Source organism: Motacilla alba, unplaced genomic scaffold (genome assembly GCF_015832195.1).
Source record: "Motacilla alba alba isolate MOTALB_02 unplaced genomic scaffold, Motacilla_alba_V1.0_pri HiC_scaffold_28, whole genome shotgun sequence".
Classification (NCBI taxonomy): domain Eukaryota; kingdom Metazoa; phylum Chordata; class Aves; order Passeriformes; family Motacillidae; genus Motacilla; species Motacilla alba.
The window spans coordinates 2,671,548-2,698,786 of NW_024037374.1; the positions used below are offsets into that span (position 1 = coordinate 2,671,548).

The 27,239-nt window shown below is 47.9% G+C and overlaps 1 protein-coding gene and 2 pseudogenes across 1 annotated transcript; 1 reads left to right on the plus strand and 2 right to left on the minus strand.

Annotated features, from left to right (window-relative positions):
- LOC119696322 overlaps nucleotides 1–27,239 on the minus strand; it is a 2,199,709-nt pseudogene that overhangs the window by 1,793,298 nt on the left and 379,172 nt on the right.
- Nucleotides 1–27,239, plus strand: part of LOC119696323 — a 1,148,804-nt pseudogene that overhangs the window by 794,026 nt on the left and 327,539 nt on the right.
- On the minus strand, nucleotides 22,430–23,400 carry LOC119696349 (olfactory receptor 14I1-like). The gene has a single exon (XM_038126057.1). It carries the CDS (start codon nucleotides 23,398–23,400, stop codon nucleotides 22,468–22,470), a length of 933 nt encoding a protein of 310 aa, XP_037981985.1. The 3' UTR covers nucleotides 22,430–22,467.

Genomic DNA, 27,239 nt, shown 5'->3' on the forward strand with positions numbered 1-27,239 from the left:
CCTGAAGACCAAAACAGTCCCGTGTGTCTGTCAGTCCTGGCACAGAACTGTTAAAAGAGGTTTCCCCCCATCAGGGGAGCCTCGGGGGCCCAACAAGGGGCCAGCCCACTTGTCCAGGAGCCCATGGCCAAAACTGGGATTCCACTTCCAACATTGCCAGTTATGACAGACTGGAGCAGATTGTTGGCTGGAAACATTTCCTGTGTGGGGGAGGAAGGGGCAGGTCCAGCCTTGCCCTGCCCTGCAAGCCCAGCACTGCCCTGCCCTGCAAGCCCAATCCCCCCAGAGCCTCTATCCCAGCCCAGCAGTGTCTGCCAGTCCCTGGCACAGCACAGGCAATGCTCCACAGCCACCTCTGCAGCCCCCAGCCCAGCTCCTGAGGGACCAAATGAGCCCAAGGCCCAGCTGGGGGAAGGGCCCAGGAAGACCAAGGGGTATTGAAGGCTGAGCACAAGGCAAGCACACATCTTGACCCTACCTCCTCTTGGAATTTCCATCTGAACACTGCTGGAATCCAGGAGTTGGTAGCTGTGAGTGCGCTTCTCTGTATCTTTTTTGTCTTTCTCTCTTTCTGTGTCTTCTTTTTCTATTTCTGTGCTCCTGCAAATTTTGATTAACATTAAATTGAACAGGCTTAGAGCTTGTGCAGTTGAATGGTCCAAGTCAATGCTTTGAGAAGTGTTTTTTGTTGATTGAATGTCTGTTGTAGTTTGACATGAGAAGAATTTTAAAAAGTAATACAAAACTTGTTGTATAACTGACAATCTGTTAAACCACTGAGATGCTGAACACGCCTCTGTGAAACACAGATGTTCAAGATGAAAAAACCCAGGAACCTCCTCTTTCTTCTCCAGTCAACAAAGAAGTAGCGGCCCTGACCCCAGCCCCCATCTCAACCAAACCAAACCAAACCAAACCAAGCAACCCTGCAGTGGGCTGAGCCCCTTCCCCCCTCTCCAGGCTGCCCCCTTCCCATCAGCCCCATTCTAACCAAACCAAACCCCAACAACAACCAAAGAGGAAAACAAAAGAGGCTACAAAACCCCAACCAGAACAAAGCCAGCCACAGCTATTAAAATCTCACCATCAAGCCCCCTCCCCCCAACACGACTCAAACCAAAACCCCTACAACCTACAACCCACACAAAATAACCCTACAACTAATATTAAGCACAAAAAAAACCAAAAAACCAAGCATAAAACCAATCCTAACACAGCCCAACCACAACTTCCACCACAAGTTACTGGCAGATCAGGTATTAACCCTTTTAATACTTCAATCCTCCCTCGTCTAAAGAAAAACAAAATACAAGCATATTAAAAAACAACATAAAACCATCAAACTTCATAAAGAAGAAATTAAATCCCCCCAAAAAAAGAAAAAATACTTTAATCTTAAAACTAAATCCTCTTGTAAAATGTAAAGAAAAAGGCTTTTTCTTCATAATACATAAAACTATAAAATAATAAAAATATTCAAAATAATAACTAACTAGAAATTTCAGATTTCGTCTTTTTACATTGTTTGTAAAAAAATGTTGCAAAGAAAAAAAAAGTGTTTTAAGGAATTCATTTTAATACTTACTATCTTTTTTCTTTTAATTACTTTTAATAAATTTTTCTTTATACCCTTTTAAAATGTTAAGCCTGCTTTACCTTTGTCATAATCCTATCTCACAAGAAAATAAAGATATAAATAATAACCAACAATAAAACCTGTTGGGTCTCACCCCTGCATTGGGATGACCCCAAGAGATGGAAAAGTCTCTCCTCCAACCTGTGCCTTCAAAGAAAGTCTCAGTAGTCCTCTGTTGTCCGGTCTCAGGTTGATTATTGTTGGTTATCTAAAGATTCTTTTCCTGAACTGCTGTGGCCCGTTCAGCAGCTCAGACAAAGGCACACTGCCCTCCCAGGGGGCTGGTGCCATCTTTTATATCACACATTACGTGTTACATGTTTATGCTTTTTCTCCAATACCTACTATCTATATTGAATGGTGACTTTCTACTCTAAACCAATCTGTGAGTGCCAACATCACCAAAGACATGGAGGCTAGGAAGGAGAAAGAAAGAGGACAGGGCACACCCAAATCCCTCCATCTTAGAACTCCTGACCCACATGTACAAAACTTGGACCCCTGCGTTCAAGGCTTAAAACCCCCTTGTACAGCACTCAAAAATCCTTCCTTTCACTTTGTGACTATTTCTACTACAATATCTAAACTTTCGTGACTTCTTGTTCTTCCTGCAAAGTTGGTAAACTGTTCCATGGGTCAGACTCAAAGCCACAGGGGTTTCTGGCTGCATGCCAGGGTCTCAGATGCTTCTGACCTGAGTCTGGAACATCCAAGAATGTCTGAGGGACATTCTAGGTTCCAACAATCTTTGTCTAAAACTTCTGTACGGAAATCCCTGGGGGATGGGGGATATGTCAGATGCTGCTAGGACATCCCAGAGAGCTGAGGGAAGAGCTGTGATGGTGATTAAACTGTTCCAATGTTCAACGTGTGCTTGTTGGCAAGAAACCTTTCTGTGCCTCTGAGGGTCACCAGTCCCTGAGCCCAAAGGACACAAACCTGATGAGTTGTGGTTCCCACTGCAGGGGCACTTGGACCTTGGCTCTGCACAGGAGAGCTCTTCATCCACTTTCTCTCTTTTCCTCCCTCTGGGAATGGAGGGAGCTCCTGACTGCAGCCTGTGACTCGTGTGTGCAAAGAGCAAATCTGGGCAGAATCGGGGCAGGGAGGGTTTGGAGGACCTTGGGATCTGTGCTGGGCACAGAAGGTGTTTTCCATTGCTCTGATACTGTCTGCTGGGGAAAGGGGATTTAATATGCAGCAGAGGAATGACTTTTGCATTAGATGGAGCTGTGCCTTGCCTTGGCTTTGTTGGCTGACCATACATGAACATCCCTCTGTGTCTCGGGCAGCTCCTTCTGCAAGGAAAGCAGGTGGGAGTTGGAGCCAAGGAGCTGAAAGCTGCAGGTGCAGCCTGGGCTGGAGGGAGCTCAGATTTGCACAAGGCTGCTCTGAGTGCCAGGCCTTGGATAGAGGAAATGGTGGGGTGGGGGTAGGGATAGAGTCTGATTGATTGTCAGCCATGAAGGGTCTTGATTTTCATATCAATTCAAACTGCATGAGGAGGTACTTGGATTCAGTGTCAATTGGAGATTGCACATATCAATGAATGATCAAGAAAAAAAAACCTAAACAGGAGCAAAAACAATTTCCTCACTGTCTTTTTAAGTAGAATATATTCAGTTTGAATACACTGCTGGAATCTGTCTAATTACCCACAGAAGATTTGCAAATTAAATCAAATTATTCCCTGAGGCTTGGCTTGTTCAGGTGTTTGAATGTTAATGAGCCCTGGGACACTGAATTCCTGCACTGAAGAGCTGCAGGCTGAACAAGCCTCTGCAGCAGTACAATTCAGCAGCAGCCTCCAAGTTGCTGAGGATGTCAGCAGCCCCCACTGAGGCCATCCCTGGCCAGAGCCCGTGGGGGAATGGGCAGACAAGGAGAGCGTCCCTGGGGCTGGGGCAGCACAACTCAGAGGCACCAGCGGCTCCAGCTGGGAAATGGAGTGTGGAATGGGGCTGGGAAAGCCCTGCCTGGGCTGTGCCAAGCAGGACACACAAGCCCTGACCCCCATAGCCCAAACAACTCTCTCAGTTAGACATTTAAAAGGAATTGGAATTGTTTGTGTACTCTCAGTTGGACTCCCTGGAGAAATAACACAAAGAGATTCTCAGGAGCTCAAAACAATAAAACAGCCTTTACTAGGAAATTTAGAAAATCAGAGAAACTTTGGCCAAAGGTTTTCTATGACATTGTAGTGGTTTTGGTTTGTTAATTTAAGACTTTTTTAATGTTGAGATTTTTTAATTAATGTGTTGATGAGTGTGGTGGGTTTTATTGTTGTTTATTTAATTATGTGTTTATTTTGTTGTGAAATATGATTAGGAGACAGGTAAAATAGGCTGAAAATTTTAAGAGGGTATAAGAAATTTTTTTCTAAAAGTTAGTAAAAGAGAAAATGGTAGTAAGAATTAATATAAACTCTTTAGAACACTTTTTTACTGACAGTGTAAAGAAACTAAACAAAAACTTTCTAGTCAGTTTACTATTTCTAGAATGGTCTTTTTTTATTTTACTTAGAGAAGTTTTTCTTGTTAAGGTTAAGGAGATTTTTTTACAAGAGGAAAAAATAGTCTTTTGGCTCCTAATTTTGTCTTAGAGAACAGTTTTCTGGGGAACTTTGTTATTGTGAAGTTGTTTATATTGCTAGAAGCTTTTTTAAAACTTGTTGATGGGCCATGTCAACTTATGGGGTATTGGTTTTAAGATTAGTTGTTTAAACATAAATATTTTGATTATTTATTTTATTTTTTTTTAATCGCTCGGAATAGAGATCTTTCCTTGGAGACACTGGATTATTTTTTTTCCAATTTTAACTTTTGATGAAATTACAGTTAGTTTAACATTTTTTATCTTAGTATGTAGGTTATTGTTTGATATTGTTTGATATTAATTTGAATTTTTTTTAATTTTTTATGTGTTATATAGAAAAAGAGTTTTTCCTTTATAGCTTATGAAATTATTTTAGTTTAAATATGTTTTTCTTTTTTTTTTTTTGGGATTAAATTTCTTCTTTATGAACTTTATGGTTTTATGCTGTTTTTTTAATATGCGTGTATTTTGTTTTTCTTTTATTTGAGGGAGGATTGAAGTATTGAAAAGGCTAACATCTGACCTGCCGGTAACTTGTGGTGCAAGTTGTGTTGGGATTGGTTTTATGGTTGGTTTTTTGGTATTTTGTGTTTAATTTTAGTTGTAGGGTTATTTTGTATGGGATGTAGGTTGTAGGGGATTTTGGTTTGAGTTGTGTTGGGGGGAGGGGACTTGATGGTAAGATTTTAATAGCTGTGGCTAACTTTGTTCTGGTTGGGGTTTTGTAGCCTCTTTTGTTTTCCTGTTTGGCAGTTGTTGGGGTTTGGTTTGGTTAGAATGGGGCTGATGGGAGGGGGGCAGCCTGGGCAGGGGGGAAGGGGCTCAGCCCAAGGCAGGGTTGCTTGGTTTGGTTTGGTTGAGATGGGGGCCAGGGTCGCTACTTCTTTGTTGACCGGAGAAGAAAGAGGAGGTTCCTGGGTTTTTTCATCTTTAACATCTGTGTTTCACAGAGGCGTGTTCAGCATCCTAGTGGTTTAACAGTTATGCAAAAAGCTTTGTATTACTTTTTAAAATTCTTCTCACGTCAAACTTTGACAGACATTCAATCACCAAAAAACATTTCTCAAAGCATTGATTTGACTCATTCAACTTCAAAAAATCTAAGCCTGTTCAATTTAATGTTAATCAAAATTTGCAGGAGCACAGAAACAGAAGAAGACAGAGAAAGAGAGAAAGACAAAAAAGACACAGAGAAGCACACACACAGCTGCCAACTCCTGGATTCCAGTGGTGTTCAGATGGAAATTCCAAGAGGAGGCAGGGTCAAGATGTGCGCTTTCCTCATGGTCAGCTTTAAACACCCCTTGGTCTTCCTGGGCCCTTCCCCCATGTGTGACTTTGGGTCATGACCCAAGCACCCACCCCTTATTATCTAAAAACTCAAACTTTTCTGTCCGTAGACTAGCCTCAGGCAACTCCATGCAGCCTTCTAACTCCTTCTCTCTTCCTTCTGTGGGACCAGCTAACTCTTTCCTGTCCCTTGCACAGCCACATGAGCCTGTCTCTCCCTCACACGCCATCTTCCCTTTGCTGCCCCTCACACAACTGCTCAGCTCTTTTTCCCCACAGCACAGCCTGCAGACTGCAGTTGATTCTCGGCCAGCTAACCCACTCCTTTATAAACCCACTCTTTGTGAAACACATCCTATTAAGGGCAAGGCTTTTCCCACCTTTGGGAATTAGTCCAGTTGCAATTTATCAGGAGTAAGATACCCTTCAGCACTATCTCTGTTCTCTTGACAATCTGTCCTCCCACACTCTGTGATTTCACAGGCAGCTCTGCGATGTCACAACCCACTCTGTCATGTCTCAGCCTTCTCTGTGACATCACACAGCTTCTCTGTGATGGCACAGAGCCCTTATCTACGATGGCAGAGTCTTCTCTGTGGCCTCACAGCCTGTTCTGTGATGTTACAGCCCACTTGGTGACATCACAACTGTGGGGTTTCACCCCCGGATTGGGATGACCCCGAAAGATGGAAAAGTCCCTCCTCCAACCTGTGCCTTCGAAGAAAGACTCAGTAGTCTTCTGTTGTCTGTTCTCAAGGTTGTTTATTGTTGGTTATCTACAAGATTCTTCTCCCTGAACTGCTGTGGCCCGTTCTGCAGCTCAGACAAAGGCACTCTGCCCTCCCAGGGGGCTGGTGCTATCTTTTATATCATATATTACGTACTACATGTTTATGCTTTTCCCCCAATACCTACTATCTATATTGAATGGTGACTTTCTACTCTAAACCAATCTGTGAGTGCCAACACCACCAAAGACATGGAGGTTAGGAAGGAGAAAGAAAGAGGACAGGGCACACCCAAGTCCCTCCATCTTAGAACTCCTGACCCCCATGTACAAAACTTGGACCCCTGCGTACAAGGCTTAAAACCCCCCTGTACAGCACTCAGAAATCCTACCCTTTACTTCGTGACTACTTCTACTACAATATCTAAACTTTTGTGACTTCTTGTTCTTCCTGCAAAGTTGGTAAACTGTTCCATGGGTCAGATTCAAAGCCACAGGGGTTTCTGGCTGCATGCCAGGGTCTCAGATGCTTTTGACCTGAGTCTGGAACGTCCGAGAATGTCTGTGGGACATTCTGAGTTCCGACATCTCCCCCTCCTGTTTGCACCAAAAAAAAAACCTCTCTTGCCACTTTGTTCATGACCCGCCGAATACAAAGAAAAATGCATGGCAGAACAAGCAGAAGAACAGGAAGTCCTGTAAGAATATAAATGGCTATTTTTACAAGCTCCCTCCACAATGGTGAAAGACTAAAAAGGTTAATGAAATCATCCCACCAGGATCCTGTAACTTTTTGCAATTTGGTGATGCTATTTTGCATTTGTTTTATATTATCATGGATAGACTGATCAGACAAGTTCATGCAGCACATGCCTTCATACTCTTCACACCCATGCCCATGTGACAGCAGCAAATAATCAATTGCTGCCCTATTCTGAAGTGTTGCTTGTCTCGCACTGTCGATGTCTGTTAACATGTCACTCAGTGCAGAGGAAATGGCATGAGTATGCTTGCTCAACCAACACGCTATGTGGTCCAATTGTGTCAAGGCCTCCCCTGATGCAACTTGGATGAGAAAATTGCTACTGCAATTCTCCGAGCTTTGTTCCAGGTATAAACTTCATCATCACAATTTTGACTATATTGTTCAAGGGATCTTATTTCCCTGCGTGTCTGTTCCCTTAAAATTTTCAAATTAGGTGTTATCAATGTAAGTTCTCCAATGCTGCATGGACCGCCCTTGATTTTTGCAGGGATAGCAGGCCAAATTCTGTCCCCACAAATCAAGAACACTCCTTTTGGCAAAATTGCTGGAGCTTGGAGGGATGATTTGCTCATCATCTTTGTGTAATTACACCAGGATGATGCATTTCTATAAAAAGGCTGGTTTGGAGTGACATCTATTGTATGGTTATCTGTCTCCATCACTCCCAATGGATTAAATATGATACAAAATTCCATCCTTGTCGACCCAAAGATGTCCAGTTCCTGAGGTTCAAAGTGAGCCACAGGAAGGAACTGTGTCCAAACACTCCATCCCTCCACTGGATCCGAAAAAGATTTCAAAACCTTTGAAGGGATGTTCTTTGGGATCGGCCATTCTTTCACTGGCACACCTACTAAACATGTGGAAAATGGTTTCCCTGGACTTGAATGAGTCAGACAAATGCTGTCTGGACCGGCTGCCTTTGCCAAAGTCTCCCACACATTTCCCTTTGGTTGTCTCACGGGAAAATCTGTCCTATTGCCCAAAGCAACAGGCAGGAGAATGAAGCACATGAGCACTATCTGTCCAAACCCCGTGCCCATGTCCTCACTCTCTGCAAGAGAACCCACAATGCAACAACACCCGAAAGTCACTTGAGTCCCAAGAAAACCCTCAAGTCTCTAAATTTCAATTGTCGTCTGATGAGATGTCTGCAGCGTTGTCGTCTGCCTTCGCCTGCGTGCTTTCTTCTTTGCTCCTTGAGTCTGTGTCCACTTTTTGTCTGCATCCGGTAAGGTTTCACGTGCCTTGCTGACACCCACTTCAGCCCTCGCCCTGTGGAGACACAAGCGAAACCCTTGCCCCAAGTGATTAATGCGAATGGGCCTTCGATTTGTCCTGTCTCTGGGTTTCAGATCAAAACTAAAGGATTCTCCCTTAGTTTTGCTTGTGTGCTGTTCGTGAAATGCCTGACAATTGGTGGAGTGGGCTCTGAAAAAGAACCATTTTAAAAAATTCAACACATACAGAGCTTTATTCAACCGCATATAAGGTGTCGCGCCTGCCTCCCCCCTTTTTTGTTTATCCAAAAGGAATTTCAGGGTTTGATGTGTTATTTCAATGATTGCTTGACCTGTGGGAGAATAAGGAACGCCGAAAGTGTGTCTGACTCCCCATTTTTTTAAGAATTTGTCAAGCACCTTGCCTGTGTAAGTTATCTGTTTTTATTTCTTGTGGCACCCCTAATGATGCAAATGCTTGTAAAAAGTGTCTGCAGGCATGTTCTGCGGTTTCCCCTGTATGTAATGATGCGAAGATTGCCCCTGAAAATGTATCAACTGAAACATGGATACTTTTGAGTCTCCCAAAAGATGGGTATTTTGTGATGTCTGATTGCCACAGCTGAAGACTTTCCAATCCTCTCGGATTGACTGTTCCTGTGGATGCAGGTGGCTGCACAAGCTGACAATCTGGGCAAGCACTGATGATCTCCTTCGCTTGGCTTTTTGAAAGGCGAAAGGATTCCATCAATGCCTCTGCATTTTGATGGAAAAATGCATGGCTCAATCTTGCTTGTTCAAAATGTCTGGTAATGTCTGTGAGATGGGCATTGTGAGTTTGTCTGCACGAGCATTCCCTTCTGCTAAAAACCCTGGAAGTGAGGAATGTGCTCTGATGTGTGTAACAAAGTATTTGTGCTCTCTGTTTTCTAGGATTGATCTCATACATGATAAATATGAATATAAAATGTCATTGCCTGTGTGCTTTAAAAGTGATCCCTCCAATCGTTTGACCACATTTGCAACATATGCTGAATCTGTGATCAGATTGAGAGGCTCCTGAAATAATTGAAAAACCCTGACTACTGCTGCCAATTCCACAATTTGCGGTGAACCCTGTACTGTTTTGATGTCTGATTCCCATTTCCCTGTTTTTGTGTTTTGCCATGTGATCACTGATTTGTGAGTTTTCCCTGAACCATCAGTGAACACTGTCACCCCTTCCACTGGTTCCTGACTTACTTTTGGTTTTTCCCTGAAACTTATCTTTGCATTTAACATTCTGTGAGCTGAAAAGTGAATTGTACAAATTCCTGGGTACCCTAACAACGCAATTGACAAATCCTGTGATTTTTGCATTGCCCACTCAAAATATTTTTTCTTCAAAGGTAAGTGAATGATTGAAAAGTCTCTGCCTGACATTGTCAGCAACCTTGTTCTTGCCTTGATGATGATCTGAGTCATCATCTCCAGATCTGTGAGGATTGTTTTCGAGGGCCTGTAAGCTAAAAAAACCCACTCTATCATTAAAAGAGGATCCCTTTGAGATGAATCCCATTGAAAAATCAACCCATACAGTTGTACTGTTTCCCCCAGCACTGCCAAATGGACAGGCAGTGATTTCACAAAGCGATGTGCTTGTCTCTGTTGGATTGTCGGAACCCAGGATTCTCCTCTGGGTGCCCTGGATGGCCAGAGCCGCTGGCAGGGGGCTCTGAGACCATGGCATGCAGCCAAAGATACACGTGGGGTTTTGATCTTAGCCCATGGAGCAAATTACTAACTCTATATGAAGAATTACAAGCCACACACACAAAAGTTTAGATAGTATAATAGAAGTAGTCACGAAGTAAAGGGTAGGATTTCTGAGTGCTGTACAGGGGGGTTTTAAGCCTTGTACGCAGGGGTCCAGGTTTTGTACATGGGGGTCAGGAGTTCTAAGATGGAGGGACTTGGGTGTGCCCTGTCCTCTTTCTTTCTCCTTCCTAACCTCCATGTCTTTGGTGGTGTTGGCACTCACAGATTGGTCTAGAGTAGAAAGTCACCATTCAATATAGATAGTAGGTATTGGAGAAAAAGCATAAACATGTAGTACGTAATATATGATATAAAAGATAGCACCAGACCCCTGAGAGGGCAGAGTGCCTTTGTCTGAGCTGCTGAACGGGCCACAGCAGTTCAGGGAGAAGAATCTTGTAGATAACCAACAATAAACAACCTTGAGAACAGACAACAGAAGACTACTGAGTCTTTCTTCGAAGGCACGGGTTGGAGGAGGGACTTTTCCATCTTTCGGGGTCATCCCAATCCGGGGGTGAAACCCCACATCTGGCGTCCCTGGGTCGGCACGACTGAAGCAAAGATATAAAACCATCAGACGACCTCCAACCCCAATATGGGAGGAAGGCACACTCCGAAGTTCCAGAGAGAGAGAGCAGAGAGCCCGAAACAAAAACATCACCGAGACAAAATCACCTCGAGAGCAGCCTGGAGAGGAAGAAAACCAGAAATGCACGTCTGGAATTCCTCGCCTGAAAAACTGCTGGACAGGGACCAGGACCATCTCCGGACCGACCTTGCGTTGATTCAGCTCTTGGTGAGAACAGTCAAAACTAAGAACACGGGGAAAGCATATTCCCAGGAACAACTCAGGGAGATTAATGGACATCTTTATCATTTAGCAACAGGGAAAGAAAACAAGGCCTTGAAACTTTTGGTTCTAGAGAGAGTAATGCTGGAGGAAATTTTGCGGAGTGCCGCGGGGGTACCTTTTATCAGCAGGCAGTAGAAATGACTCCCAGTCGGGGGGGGGATGCCTCCTTGCCATCCGCAAGAGAGGGAATTGTCTAGCCATCCGCAGACGGGGTTTACTGTTATGAAATTAGGAGGAACAGAACTGACTCTCACCAAAAGGTGAGGGGGGATCGTTATCACCTTCAGGACTTACAGGGTGCCCAGGCGCACCTCTTCCAGTTGCGGGAAAGCACGGCTTGAAGGACTGGGATTTTGCCTTCTTTGTGGCTTGTTCCCCAGAACTGTAGCCCGTCACAGAGGCGACGGCAGGATGGGGGGCAGAGAGATTGCAGGACGGGAGAAGGAGCTGCTTTTCGGCGGCTGGCACAGAACCCATGCTGAGGTGGCACCGGTCAGCCAGCAGCCCGGGGGGCCCGCACAGGCGGCCGCGGGGGTTGCGGAGGCTGGCGGGGGGGCCACACCGGCAGCGGGGGTGCAGCGGCGGCGGCAGCTGCAACCGCGGCGGCGGCGGCGGCGGCGCGCGCATGCGCGGTGCCAGTGGCAGGAGAGGCAGCGGCGGCGGGAAGCACGGGCGCGGCGGTTGCGCGTTCCCAGGGTGCCGTGACGCGCTCCATGCTGAGAGCCCGCGCGGCCGCGGAGACGCTCCCGCACATTGCAGCGCCGCTGGCAGGACAGCTCACTGGACAGAGCACAGAACCGCGGATGATGCTCGTCTCGGAGCGGCAGCGCCAGTGTGCGCGCGCGTGTCGGTGGAGCGAAACCCTACCTGGTCGGGGAGGGGCAGCTCGCATGTTGTAGACGCGAAACGGGCACAGATGGGACAAGAATCGCGCGCTCGGTTGTGGACGTTGGCACGGAGCCAGGGGAGGCGGATCCCAGTGCAGAGCAGGCACAGGCAGAGACGGGACAAGGTCAGGGCGGAGATGTCCTTCAAGGCACTGCTCTGTCAGAGTTGCTAGGCAACCACAGTAGCCAAAATTCCAGGCAGGTTTTTGGGGAAAAACAGGTCTGGAAACTTTTCCAAGGGCAGGATGAGAAGCTTCTGAGAATTTTCACAGTGTTTTATCCAGTTTTTCAACAGGGTCAACTCCAGAAAAAAAAAAAAAAAACAGCTAATGTTATATGGGGCAATTGGTTCAGTTCTTCCACAGGCAGGTTCCACAGAAGTGATGGCAACAGCATTTGCCAGAGGACCATGATTCAGATGCAGAAGACATGGACAATGCCATAAGTGCAGAACTCTATGTTGCAGTCAAACAAAGTTTTTAAGGGTTGAATTTCTAAATAGGTATTTTCATATCAGTCATTTCTTGGGATTTTATTGTTTTTCTACTGTGAAAAATGCTTCCTAGGGAAACAAAAACATCATGTAAAGAGTCTGTGGGGCCATCAGCTGATTTCCCAATGGTTCAGAGTTCTAGGAATTGTTGGTATTGAGTTTGTAACCTTTGTTATTTTTAATTTTTATAAGTAATAATGATAAATAATGATGGTTGTTGATATTATATGAATGCTTTAAAAAGATTGTCTTGTGATTATTGTTAAGGTATTGTTGTATTGTTAAGGTATTGTTAAGGTATTGTATTTACAGCCGGCTTTCATGTCTTTGTGTGATAATCTTTTATCTCTTTTGTGATCATCTGCAAGACACATGTCTCTTTAGGATCCTGTTTTTTGATTTCTTAACTACTCACATGTTTTTTGGGTTTTTCTATCCAGATTGCCAGTCTCATGGTTTTTCTCAGTCATTATTACAGAGGTACTTCAGCAGAGAAATCAGTTGTAACATTAAGTTCTTAGGTTTTTGAGTTTCAATATTGTATTAGGTAATGAGTCTTTCATGCAGCTGCACTTCCTTCACTCTCAGTGTCCAGATCCAGGTTCACAATCCTGACTGTGATGAAGTTCATATCTCTGAAGAAGAGGTTTGTTGTATTTGAAGAATCCCTATCATGTTATCTCATGGTGTGAAAGATTTCTAATCCTAAGGTTTCTTATTCATAACTGTTGTTTTTAAGAGTCTTGTTTTAGAATGTGTTAAGTGATGCTCACCAATTAGAGTTCGAGCTGTGGCCAAGCTTTAGCTCTACTTGGTGGAGTGATTGACAATCAACCCAGAAGTTTTCTGCATCAAAGAATATTCAAGTCCTTTTGACTTGGCAATTTGACCATATATGACAGCTGAGCTGGTTTTGAAAGGAAGCTTGGAGAAACATGAATCCGGACATGATTTCTTCAATCTTCTGTTGTTTTAAGGTTCATCAGCTGTTGCAGACTCTGGGATGACAGTCCAATGTTGTGGTGCTTGATAATTGTGTGATTTCACACGTGCTGTTGATAGTCTGTGTTATTTGGTTGATTTCTAATTACTGTTGTATTGCATTTCTCTATGCAGTTTTGCAAAACAGAACAGATCAAGGTTTCATTTTCACATCAAGACCTATTCTTCATTTTTGGGATTTTGAGAGGATCCTCCAGTCCCTGCGGGGACGTGGATTTGTTTGTGTTTTAACAGGTACAAAGTACAGGTGGATTTCAGTGAAGAATGTGAAACTCTATCAAATGCAAGAAAATGCTGAGCAAGACAAGAGGAGAAGAAGACACACAGATGTGGACTGCACAGAGATTCCAACCATTGTGTTTCGTCAGTCCACAGAAGATTGCAGACTTTGGGTTTCTGCATGGGTGTGGGAATCAGTGATATTGTAGAAAATTTGTTAGATGATAGTTTTACATTTTGATAAGGCTTGTAATTCTTCTGCTCATTCAGCCATGCATTCTTCAGTGCATGTGGCAGGCCATGAATAAGGCTGCCAAAGATGTGCTTTTGGTGCAAAGAGAAGGGGGAGATGTCAGAACCCAGGATTCTCCTCTGGGTGCCCTGGATGGCCAGAGCCGCTGGCAGGGGGCTCTGAGACCATGGCATGCAGCCAAAGATACACGTGGGGTTTTGATCTTAGCCCGTGGAGCAAATTACTAACTCTATATGAAGAATTACAAGCCACACACACACAAAAGTTTAGATAGTATAATAGAAGTAGTCACGAAGTAAAGGGTAGGATTTCTGAGTGCTGTACAGGGGGGTTTTAAGCCTTGTACGCAGGGGTCCAGGTTTTGTACATGGGGGTCAGGAGTTCTAAGATGGAGGGACTTGGGTGTGCCCTGTCCTCTTTCTTTCTCCTTCCTAACCTCCATGTCTTTGGTGGTGTTGGCACTCACAGATTGGTCTAGAGTAGAAAGTCACCATTCAATATAGATAGTAGGTATTGGAGAAAAAGCATAAACATGTAGTACGTAATATATGATATAAAAGATAGCACCAGACCCCTGAGAGGGCAGAGTGCCTTTGTCTGAGCTGCTGAACGGGCCACAGCAGTTCAGGGAGAAGAATCTTGTAGATAACCAACAATAAACAACCTTGAGAACAGACAACAGAAGACTACTGAGTCTTTCTTCGAAGGCACGGGTTGGAGGAGGGACTTTTCCATCTTTTGGGGTCACCCCAATCCGGGGGTGAAACCCCACATTGGATCATTTTTGTGATCTTTTCAAGATCTCTTCACGCTTCAGGTGTGAGAGTCCTGGGAAATTTGATGTTGTTGTCCCCTCTCAAAAGGTCGAGCAATGATGAAATCCACCCAAACGGGATCATTTGTTTTCCAAGTCAACTTCAGAGTGGTGAGTGCCACAGTGACCCTTGTTAAAAATCCAATTCCAGTTTCAGTCCTCATTGTGCCAAGAGGTCTCTCCCCCAAACTGTGATGGGCCTCTGCACGATGAAAGGACGGATGATTGCCGTTTTTCCCCCTGGACCTGTGACAACGATTGCGTTCTCACTCTGCGTGCATAGGGAACTTCCCCCTATGCCTGTGAGAGAACCCAAAGATGCAACCAAGTCCCATTCCTGGGGCCAAAAGACGTATGAGATGACTGTGATGTCTGCCCCTGTGTCGAGCATCCCTGTGATGATGACTGTTTTCTCGTTACAAGTCCACTGACAGGTAACAATTGGTCGATCTCGGCTCAAATGTTTCACCCAGGATGCATGTATTTCCACTTGGTCACCAGAAAAAGAGTCCTGTTTGTTGAACACTGGCATGATTTGCTTTTCTGCATGGGATGGCAAAGCCATGGCCTGAGCTATCGGTGTATTTTTTGGGATTGTCAAGGATGGTCGAAGAGCTTTTGCCGTGACCATCAGCTCCTCTTTGCAGTTTGCCGAAACCATGGATGGATAAACAACAAGTCCAAGGATGCTGCTCCTGTCTCTGGCCATTATCAAAAACTCCTGCCTTTTCCAAGAAGTCCCAGTGACACCCGTGGGTATCATCGCATGACTGTCATCCAAAAGACACGTCAATTTGGAGGCTGCCAACACGCACTGGAAGCCGGGTGGTACCAAGTCTGGGTCGCTGGGGATCCTGGAGATTGCTCTGCTGAGTGGTTCTGTTTGCTGTTCCCCGATGATTTTCCCTGCTGACTTTGTGTCACCGCCATTATTTGTGTCAGAGGGCGCTGACGATGATTCGCGCTCTTTTTCCCGTTTCCCGGATGTGGTAGAGGTCTCCCGTCCACATCTGTGTGTCTTCTTCTCTGCTTGTCGAATGCTCAGCGTTTTCTTGCACTCGATACAGTTTCACATTCTTCACTGAAATCCACCTGTACTTTGTACCTGTTAAAACACAAACAAATCCACGTCCCCGCAGGGACTGGAGGATCCTCTCAAAATCCCAAAAATGAAGAATAGGTCTTGATGTGAAAATGAAACCTTGATCTGTTCTGTTTTGCAAAACTGCATAGAGAAATGCAATACAACAGTAATTAGAAATCAACCAAATAACACAGACTATCAACAGCACGTGTGAAATCACACAATTATCAAGCACCACAACATTGGACTGTCATCCCAGAGTCTGCAACAGCTGACAAACCTTAAAACAACAGAAGATTGAAGAAATCATGTCCGGATTCATGTTTCTCCAAGCTTCCTTTCAAAACCAGCTCAGCTGTCATATATGGTCAAATTGCCAAGTCAAAAGGACTTGAATATTCTTTGATGCAGAAAACTTCTGGGTTGATTGTCAATCACTCCACCAAGTAGAGCTAAAGCTTGGCCACAGCTCGAACTCTAATTGGTGAGCATCACTTAACACATTCTAAAACAAGACTCTTAAAAACAACAGTTATGAATAAGAAACCTTAGGATTAAAAATCATTCACACCATGAGATAACATGATAGGGATTCTTCAAATACAACAAACCTCTTCTTCAGAGATGTGAACTTCGTCACAGTCAGGATTGTGAACCTGGATCTGGACACTGAGAGTGAAAGAAGTGCAGCTGCATGAAAGACTCATCACCTAATACAATATTGAAACTCAAAAACCTAAGAACTTAATGTTACAACTGATTTCTCTGCTGAAGTACCTCTGTAATAATGACTGAGAAAAACCATGAGACTGGCAATCTGGATAGAAAAACCCAAAAAACATGTGAGTTGTTAAGAAATCAAAAGTCAGGATCCTGAAAAGACATGTGTCTTGCAGATGATCACAAAAGAGATAAAAAATTATCACACAAAGACATGAAAGCCGGCTGTAAATACTACAACAATACCTTAACAATAATTTTTATCAGAAGACAATCTTTTTAAAGCATTCATATAACATCAACAACCATCATTATTTATCATTATTACTTATAAAAATTAAAAATAACAAAGGTTACAAACTCAATACCAACAATTCCTAGAACTCTGAACCATTGGGAAATCAGCTGATGGCCCCACAGACTCTTTACATGATGTTTTTGTTTCCCTAGGAAGCATTTTTCACAGTAGAAAAACAAAAAAAACCCCAAGAAATGACTGATATGAAAAGACCCGTTTAGAAGTTCAACTCATAGGAAACTTTGTTTGACTGGAACATGGAGCTCTGCACTTATGGCATTGTCCATGTCTTCTGCATCTGAATCATGGTCCTCTGGCAAATGCTGTTGCCATCACTTCTGTGGAACCTGCCTGTGGAAGAACTGAATTGCCCCATATAACATCTGCTGCTTTTTTTTTTTTCTGGAGTTGACCCTGTTGAAAAACTGGATAAAACACTGTGAAAATTCTCAGAAGTTTCTCATCCTGCCCTTGGAAAAGTTTCCAGACCTGTTTTTCCCCAAAAGCCTGCCTGGAATTCTGGCTGCTGTGGTTGCCTAGCAACTCTGACAGAGCGGTGCCTTGAAGGAAATCTCCGCCCTGACCTTGTCCCGTCTCTGCCTGTGCCTGCTCTGCTGTCCACCAGGATCCGCCTCCCCTGGCTCCGTGCCAACGTCCACAACCGAGCGCGCGATTCTTGTCCCGTCTGTGCCCGTTTCGCGTCTGCAACATGCGAGCTGCCCCTCCCCGACCAGGTAGGGTTTCGCTCCACCGACACGCGCATGCGCACTGGCACTGCCGCTCCTGGACAAGCATCCGCCGCGGTTCTGTGCTCTGTCTCAGTGGGCTGCCCTGCCAGCGCCGCCACTGCAGTGTGGGAGCGGCCCCCTGGCCTGCCGGGTGGCCGTCTCCGCAGCCGCGCAGGCTCTCAGCTTGGAGCGCGTCACGGCACCCTGGGAACGCGCAACCGCCGCGCCCCTGCTTCCCGCCGCCGCTGCCTCTCCTGCCGCTGGCACCGCGCATGCGCGCACCGCCGCCACCGCCGCAGCTGCAGCTGCTGCCGCTGCGCCCCCGCTGCCGGTGTGGCCCCCCCGCCAGCCTCCGCAACCCCCGCGGCCGCCTGTGCGGGCCCCCCGGGCTGCCGGCTGACCGGTGCCACCTCAGCATGGGTTCTGTGCCAGCCGCCAAAAAGCAGCTCCTTCTCCCATCCTGCAATCTCTCTGCTCCCCATCCTGCCGTCGCCTCTCTGACGGGCTGCAATTCTGGGGAACAAGCCACAAAGAAGGCAAAATCCCAGTCCTTCAAGCCGCGCTTTCCCGCAACTGGAACAGGTGTGCCTGGGCACCCTGTAAGTCCTGAAGGTGATAACGATCCCCCCTCACCTTTTGGTGAGAGTCAGTTCTGTTCCTCCTAATTTCATAACAGTAAACCCCGTCTGCGGATGGCTAGACAATTCCCTCTCTTGCGGATGGCAAGGAGGCATCCCCCCCCCGACTGGGAGTCATTTCTACTGCCTGCTGATAAAAGGTACCCCCGCGGCACTCCGCAAAATTTCCTCCAGCATTACTCTCTCTAGAACCAAAAGTTTCAAGGCCTTGTTTTCTTTCCCTGTTGCTAAATGATAAAGATGTCCATTAATCTCCCTGAGTTGTTCCTGGGAATATGCTTTCCCCATGTTCTTAGTTTTGACTGTTCTCACCAAGAGCTGAATCAACGCAAGGTCGGTCCGGAGATGGTCCTGGTCCCTGTCCAGCAGTTTTTCAGGCGAGGAATTCCAGACGTGCATTTCTGGTTTTCTTCCTCTCCGGGCTGCTCTCGAGGCGATTTTGTCTCGGTGATGTTTTTGTTTCGGGCTCTCTGCTCTCTCTCTCTGGAACTTCGGAGTGTGCCTTCCTCCCATATTGGGGTTGGAGGTCGTCTGATGGTTTTATATCTTTGCTTCAGTCGTGCCGACCCAGGGACGCCAGATGTGGGGTTTCACCCCCGGATTGGGATGACCCCGAAAGATGGAAAAGTCCCTCCTCCAACCCATGCCTTCGAAGAAAGACTCAGTAGTCTTCTGTTGTCTGTTCTCAAGGTTGTTTATTGTTGGTTATCTACAAGATTCTTCTCCCTGAACTGCTGTGGCCCGTTCAGCAGCTCAGACAAAGGCACTCTGCCCTCTCAGGGGTCTGGTGCTATCTTTTATATCATATATTACGTACTACATGTTTATGCTTTTTCTCCAATACCTACTATCTATATTGAATGGTGACTTTCTACTCTAGACCAATCTGTGAGGGCCAACACCACCAAAGACATGGAGGCTAGGAAGGAGAAAGAAAGAGGACAGGGCACACCCAAGTCCCTCCATCTTAGATCTCCTGACCCCCATGTACAAAACTTGGACCCCTGCGTACAAGGCTTAAAACCCCCCTGTACAGCACTCAGAAATCCTTCCTTTCACTTCGTGACTACTTCTACTATACTATCTAACTTTTGTGACTTCTTGTTCTTCCTGCAAAGTTGGTATACTGTTCCATGGGTCAGATTCAAAGCCACAGGGGTCTCTGGCTGCATGCCAGGGTCTCAGATGCTTTTGACCTGGGTCTGGAACGTCCGAGAATGTCTGTGGGACATTCTGAGTTCCGACATGTGTGCAAAATACAGAAAATAAACAGAAACTTTCCTGTACTCAGCACGCACAGCTTTGGGAGGAGCTCTCCCCCGTGCATCCGGCTGAATCAAGAATGCTGCTTCCTAATGCTGCATTGCTGTTGAGGAGTTTTCTGTTTTAGTGAATTTTTGGCAGCACTCCCACTGCCTTGGAAAGCTCTGTCTCCTGCTGTTCACAAACAGAGAAGGGCTGGTGGCAGATGTGGGGGTCAGAGGCTGCCTGGGGCACAGTGACCATGAAATAATCAAGTTTTCAATGTCCTATGAGAGAAGGAGGGGCAGCAACAAAACTTCTGCACTGTAATTAGGAAGGGCAGTCTTTGGCCTGTTCAGGATGCTGATTTGGGGAGTACTGAATCGGGTACTGATTCTTTAAAGGGAAACAGCCCTTAAAAACAAAGGGGTCCAGGAAGGATGGACGCATTTCAAGAAAATAATCTTAAGGAGGAAGGAGCCGCCTGTCCCAGTGTGGCAAAAGATGAGCAAGTCAGGAAAATCAACAGCGTAGCTGCCCATGGAGCTTGTGTGGATGCTGAGGGGAAAATCGGGCAGCAATGCCGGAAGTGTTTAAGGATGTCTTTAGTTTATGCAGAAAGAAAAGGTGAGAGGTGAAATCTCAATTTGAACTTAACATGAAGGCTTCTGCAAAAAAAAATGTTCTTATTAAAAAAATTATAACAAAAGGAGGGATAAGGAGAACTTCTACTCCATTGGATACCATGGAGAATAGAGAAACTAAAGATAAGGAAAAGGCTGAGTTACTTAAGATCTTGCCTGTTTCAATTTTCAATATTAGGACAGGTTGTCCTCAGGACAAGTGTTCTCCTGCGCTGGTAGATGGCACAGGGAGCAGAGCAGCCCCCTGGAATCCAGGAGGAAGCAGCTGCTGACCTGCTGAGCCACTCAGATGCTCACAGGTGTCTCTGGGATCAAATGGGATCCATCCCAAGGGGATGAGGGAGCTGGTGGATGAGCTCCCCAAGCTGCTCTCCATCATTTCCCATCAGTCCTGGCTCAGCAGGGAGGTTCCAGAGGACTGGAGGTGCCAGTGTGACTCCATCCCCAAGAAGGGCTGGAAGGAGGATCTGGGGAACTCCAGGCCTGCCAGCCTGACCTCGGTGCCTGGCAAGTTTATGGAACAGATCACCTTGAGCGCCATCACAGGGCACCCACAGGATGGCCGAGGGATCAGAGCCAGCCAGTGTGGATTTCAATATCTGCATTGATGATCTGCATGAGGGGATTAAGTCCACCATCAGCAAATTTGCAGATGACAACAAGTATTCTGTGAGTGTTGATCTGCTGGAGGGCAGGAGGGCTCTGCACAGGGACCTGGAAAGGCTGGATCAAGGGAACAAATCCAACAAGGTGAGGTTTAACAAGTCCAAGTGCCAGGTCCTGCACTTTGGCCACAACAACACCTGCAGCACCACAGGCTGGGGACAGAGTGGCTGGACAGCAGCCAGGCAGAAAGGGAGCTGCAGGGACTGCTGGACAGCAGGCTGGACATGAGGCAGCAGTGTGCCCAGGTGGCCAAGAAGGCCAATGGCTCCTGGCCTGGATCAGGAATGGTGTGGCCAGCAGGAGCAGGGCAGTGATTCTTGCCCTGTGCTGGGCACTGGTCGGGCAGCACCTCGAGTGCTGTGTCCAGTTCTGGAGCCCCAATTTAGGAAGGACAATTTGAAGGGGCTGGAGCGTGTCCAGAAAAGGGCAACAAGGCTGGGGAGGGTCTAAAGCACAAGTCCTGTGAGGAGAAGCTGAGGGACCTGGGGTTGTTCATCCTGGAGAAGAGAAGGCTCATGGTAGACAAGGCGGTGTCAGGACACAGGTTGGACTTGATGATCTCCAAGGACTTTTCCAACCTTGCTGATTCTGGGATTCTCTGAAACCACCCTTGGAGCAGTTGCACAATGAGCCCCGGGCCTCCTCTGCAGAAGCTCCAGCAGCCCAGGTGCCTCAGCTTCTCCTGCCAGCCCCAAAGCCCATCCTGTCAGTCCTGCAGAGCCTCTGCAGCTCCTCCTCACTGCCCAGAACAGGGAGCCCCACAGGCAGACACAGCAGCCCAGATGGGCCCCCCTGGCCTGGGCTGCCTCTGGCAAGGGAGCAGCAGGAGGCACTGCAGGAGCCTGCAGACAATTGCTGCAGCACTTTTAGGATGATCCAGCTCCCCAAGGGCCGTTCCCATGGGGCCAAGTCAGGAACTGCAATGGGGAGTGGGGCCAGAGAGGAAAGGGCAAACAGGGATGGGCTGTTTGCAGGGAGGGAATAATGGTGGACAATAGGAAGAAATTTGTACAAGGGATGAGTAAAGAAAAAAAGGTGAAGCAAAGGAAATGCTCATGGCAGTTTGGGGGTGGTGGCCAGGCAGCCCTGGCTCTGAGCAACAGCGTCTGCAGTGGGACAGGAAACTCCCAGCTGATGGGAACAAACTTTCTGGCTGACTGCAGAGGCCATGACAAAGCTGAGTGCTTTCCCTGGCGTCCCCCAGCCCTTGCTGGCTCCAGGGGCTGATGGCATTTGCGCTCCCTCAGGTTGATGTCCCCACAGCAACAGCATGGGGCTGCTCACGGGGGTTTTCTGTGCTCAGCATTGGCCTGGCCGTGTTCTGGAGAGAGCCTGGGCAAGGAGGCTGGAGCCCCCAGGCCCTGGCCTGAGACGTCAGCGCTGCCCCAGCAGTGCCCATGGCCTGTCCCTGCTGCAGCCCCAGCACTGCCACCCCCAGCACTGTGCCCAGCCCCGAGAGCACTCAGGCCCTACAGCAACACCAGGGCCACCAGGGCAGCGGGGCAGGGCCACGGCAGCAGCACTGCCAACACCAAGCGCTGCTGCTGCTGGGCACAGCTGCTGGGCCAGCACTGATCTGCCCCCAGCTCTGCACACAGACATTGCTGCTGCAGCTCCAGAGAAGGCAACCAAAGGACATCTCTGCAGAAAACTCTGCTGGGAGATCCTTTAGTTCCTTTAAAGCCACCAAGAGCACAGCCCCTCATTGAAACAGTCTGTGGTTACAGGGAAGGTGGAGTGAAACAAAGTCAAGAAATGCCACAAACAATCACATTTCTTTGTAGACACCCTTGAAAAGGTAAAACGAAGAAAAAGTACTTCCATATTGAAAGCAACAAGAACTATCAAAGATGACTTTTATTACAAGTGTTTTGCAGAAATTGGCCAGCAGTTTAATGTTTCTGAAAGCATCCAGTCATCAGTCTCCACACTGCAGCCTTGAGCTCCTGGTTCCTCAGGCTGTAGATGAGGGGGTTCAGGGCTGGAGGCACCACCGAGTACAGAACTGACAGGGCCAGATCCAAGGACTGGGACGAGATGGAGGTTGGCTTCAGGTAGGCAAATGTTCCAGTGCTGATGAACAGGCAGACCACAGCCAGGTGAGGGAGGCAGGTGGAAAAAGCTTTGTGCCGTCCCTGCTCAGAGGGGATCCTCAGCACAGCCCTGAAGATCTGCACATAGGAGAAAACTATGAACACAAAACAGCCAAATTCCAAACAGGCACCAACAGCAAGAAGCGCAAGTTCCCTAAGATAAGATTTGGAGCAGGAGAGCTTGAGGATCTGTGGGATTTCACAGAAGAACTGGCCCAGGACATTGCCATGGCACAGGGGCAGGGAAAATGTATTGATAGTGTGTAGCAGTGAATAGAGAAAGGCACTGGCCCAGGCAGCTGCTGCCATGTGGGCACAAGCTCTGCTGCCCAGCAGGGTCCCGTAGTGCAGGGGTTTGCAGATGGACACGTAGCGGTCGTAGCACATGATGGTCAGGAGGGAAAATTCTGTTAAAGCAAAGAAAACAAAAAAAAATAGCTGAGCAGCACATCCTGTGTAGGAGATGGTGCTGGTGTCCCAGAGGGAATTGTGCATGGCTTTGGGGACAGTGGTGCAGATGGAGCCCAGGTCAGTGAGGGCCAGGTTGAGCAGGAAGAAGAACATGGGCGTGTGCAGGTGCTGGCCGCAGGCTACGGCGCTGATGATGAGGCCGTTGCCCAGGAGGGCAGCCAGGGAGATGCCCAGCAAGAGGCAGAAGTGCAGCAGCTGCAGCTGCCGCGTGTCTGCCAATGCCAGCAGGAGGAAGTGGCTGATGGAGCTGCTGTTGGACATTTCCTGGGGCTGGGACACAGGGACCTGTTCATGGAGAAAGGACAGTGACAAATCAGGAGAGGCTGCTTTGAACCAAACCTGGGCCATTCCCTGTAGCCTGTCCCGCTGGAACTCACCCACCCTGTTCGTTCTCTGGGAAAACCTTCACCCAGGTCCCTGCCTGAGCTCCAGTTGTGCTGGCTGAGTGTGCCAGAAGCAGCCAGGCCTCTGCGTGGGGCCCCTTGAGGAGCCATCCCTGCCCTGGGGCCCTGGGTTTGTGGCCCTGTGGAGGGACAAGGCTGGATATTCAGGATTTTTCAGTGGAATCACTCCCAATGCAGACAGGCTTGGTAGCATCTCCATTCCCAAGACCAAAGACATGGATGCCAGGAAAGAGATATAGGGAATTTTTCCTGCCCACACATCATTCCTGGCTCTCTGAGGTCAGAAATCCCCAGCATTTCTGCTGCACTCAGAGTTTGCCACTGAGAGATGGGAGAGGCAAAGGATTCCCTGGGGCTCAGGGAAGGTGAGGGGCTGCATGGGCTTGTTCCCAGCTGCCCTGGCTTTGCGCCTTTGGCTGCAATCAGAGCACAATCACACTCCTGAGTCACCCTGGGATAAACCAGACCCTGCCCAGAGCAGACAGATCCCTGAATGTCTCACCCTCTCTAAAGGTCTCTGGGCAAGGTCTCAGCACCCCCTTGTGCCAAGGACACTCACGGCTCCCTTGGCAAACCCAGCAGCATTTCCTCAGCTCTGGCAGCTCTGCCCTTCCCCGGGGAACATTCAGGGAACTCCCAGAGGCTCTGGCACAGATCTGCACCCAGGAGGGCAGCTCAGAGCTTGCAAGGGCACAGCAAGGAGATCCCTGGCTGTGCCCATGATGGGATCTCAGCGAGGGGGCTCAGCTCATTCCCCTTTCCCATGGACTGCTTTGCCCACAGCCCCACAGGTGCCAGGGAAGCTTGGACACCCCATTCCCATGGACACCCCTGCCTGGCAGCAATGCCAAGGGCAGTGCCTGACTCAGCTGCTGCAAATGCCAGAGCCTCCCTGAGAGCAGCAGATAACAGTGACAATACCAGGGCAGTGCAGAAGCAAGAGAAGATGTTGTGGTGCTGTGCCTGAGAGGGCAGGGCAGAGACAGCCAGGCACTCAGGACAGTGTTCCCGGGCCCAGCTGTGCCCGACACCTCCCACACACCAACAGTGCCCTCCTGCCCCCAGCACTGCTCTCTTCAGCCCCCTCTCCTTCCCTGAGCATCTCCCTGGGCCTGGACATTCCCTCCTGAGAGGAGCCTTGTCCCTGCCAGCACTCACAGAGCCCATCCCACCCTGTGTGCCCTCGCCCCGGCCCTACAGAAACCTGCCTGTGTGCAGGGCCCTGGCTGGGGCAGGCTCTGGCTGCAGGTGGGCAAGGGCAGCTCAGGAGAGCCCTGCTGGGCCCTGCAGAGGTGATGCTGCTGCTGTCCAGGGCTGAGCAGTGGCTGAGGGCCCTTTGGGAGGCTCCCAGCAGAGAGACTGACCACCCAAAGTTACAGTTCTGGAGTCTCTGGAAATGTTCAAACATTCCTTTGATGATCCTGCTTTGTGTCCCTTTCAGCTCAGAATGTTCTGTCATTCTGGGATTACAATTCCTGTTCTGCTTCTCTCGTACCCCTGTTGTCTATAATCAAAAAAGAAAAAAAAAAACAACAAAGCAAAAAAAACCCCAAACCAAACCCTAGCAATAATGTTAGAGCAGTAAAGTGTGAGACAGACATTTATTGGAAGCTTCCAGGTGTCCCAGTGGGCATGGGACACATCTGAGCACCTGATTTCAACAATTGATTAAGGTTGATAATTTAGGATATTGAACAGGAATATCCAATAGCTGATTCAGTTGCCCCACTTACACACCCCTGGCTCAACCCATTGGACTAGGTCCAAATGCTTCTTTGCCCCATTTTTTGTCATGACTGCTGACATTCTGGTCAAAAACCAAAATGTTTTTCTTGTAGGGCCTCTTCCTGATAATAAGACTATACAGTATTTCAGGAATGTATTTAGACAATCAGCCTATTGTTCTAAAATCTAAGAGAAAAGTTAGGAATTATACTAGAGGTAATTAGGGGTTATAGTTATATCAGTATGTATTAGTAGTTTAATGGAGGTAATTAGGAGTTTTTTAAAGTTAAGTCAGGATTATAGATTTATAACTGTATAGTATTACTTTACAGAACTACGAATATATACAAAAAATGCAAAAAAATGAAAAAATCTTTTTGTCATCACTCCAACCTTTCCACTCTGCTCCAAGTAGGAAAATGAAAACAGTCTGTGGAAAGCTCCTGATTTTTCCAGCAATCCCAGGCTTACCTTCCTTGGGAAATGTCCTCCGGAGCTGTGCCCAGGCTGGTCTGGAGCTGGGAGCAGCCCTGCCCCACCCAGCCCCTCTCAGCAGCAGCACCTGCCCTGCTCAGGGTGGCTCCTTCCCCCCACAGCTTCTCCCCAGCGCTGGGAGCAGCTCCCCGGGCCGGCTGAGAGCGGTCCCTGGCAGGCAGCAGAGTCCCTGCCCCAGCACAGTGCCCTGGGCTGCAGGAGCCTGCTCTGCAGGACAGCCCTGGGCACCCCTGGCTGCTCTGCACAAGAGACAATCAGAGAATGTACTCACAGCGTCTGTAGGCATTGGGATGTTCCAGCTGTAGGAGATCACTGCAGGAGCTGCAGCTGCATTGTCCTGCAGCCAGAGGTTCCTGTGCCAAGGGCTGGCAGGGATTCTGCCCCAGGCACTTCTCAGCACCTTGCCAGCCCTGACTGATTGAAGCTCTCTGTGCCTCTGGGCTGTGCCCGGGCTGGCTGCAGGCAGTGCTCCAGCCCTGCTGGGCTGTGCACTGGAGCTTCTCATCAGGAGAAATGTGCTTTTGAAGCTCTTCTTGATTCCCAGGAGCTGCCTCTGTGCCAGCAGCCCGGCCCAGCTCAGCAGCACAGACACAGCACAAGGACTTTAATGACCCTCTTGGGCTTTGTGCTCACGCCCTGAACATCAGGCCCTGAGAGGCAGCTGAAGAAACCTCTGCAGAACTCCAAGTCAGAACCCAACTCCAAAGTTTCTTGGACTTTTAATGGGTCCCACTGAGGGACACAACTGAGAAAGTGTCCCCAGGCCCCAGGCAGAGCAGAGAACTGCAGGCAGTGATGACAGGTGGGGACAAAGAGAAGCCAAGGCTTGGTGCCCTGGGGCACAGCAGACTCTGTGCCACCAAGGGCTGCCAGGAGACACCTTGTCCTGAAGCACTGGGGCCTCCTGGCACAGCCCCAGCCAGGCTGGCCACTGGCAGCCCCTTGTCCTGCCCTCAGCATCCCCCCTAGCCCACATGCCAGTGGCCTCAAGGATCTGCTGGAAGGAGTCCCTGGGGAACCTTGCTCAGCAATGGCCCTGGGGGCTCCTTCATGCTCCCAGGGACTGCAGGGTTTTCAAAGGACTTTGGCTTTTGCTTTTGCCTTGGAGTCTCTGAGCGGTTTGTGCAATCATGACCTCCAATTATCAGCTTTAATGAGTCCCTGGAGAGGCTTTGTCAGTTGCAACATTCAGTGGGGCTCATTAATACTTCAGAGTACTTCTGCTTTTTAGCTACTTGGTGTTTCCCTTTTGATACAGACTATGTGAGAAAGATTGTGCAGTCACAGCCTCCAATTATCTGCTTCAATTAATCCCTTGAGAGCCTTTATCAGCAATGACACTCAGTGGGGCTCATTAATGCTTCAAGATACATCAGTTTTTTTAAGGTTCTTGGTGTTTCCATTTTGGCACAGACTCTGTGAGAGGTTTGTGCAATCACGGCCCCAATTATCTGCTTTAATGAGTCCCTTGAGAGC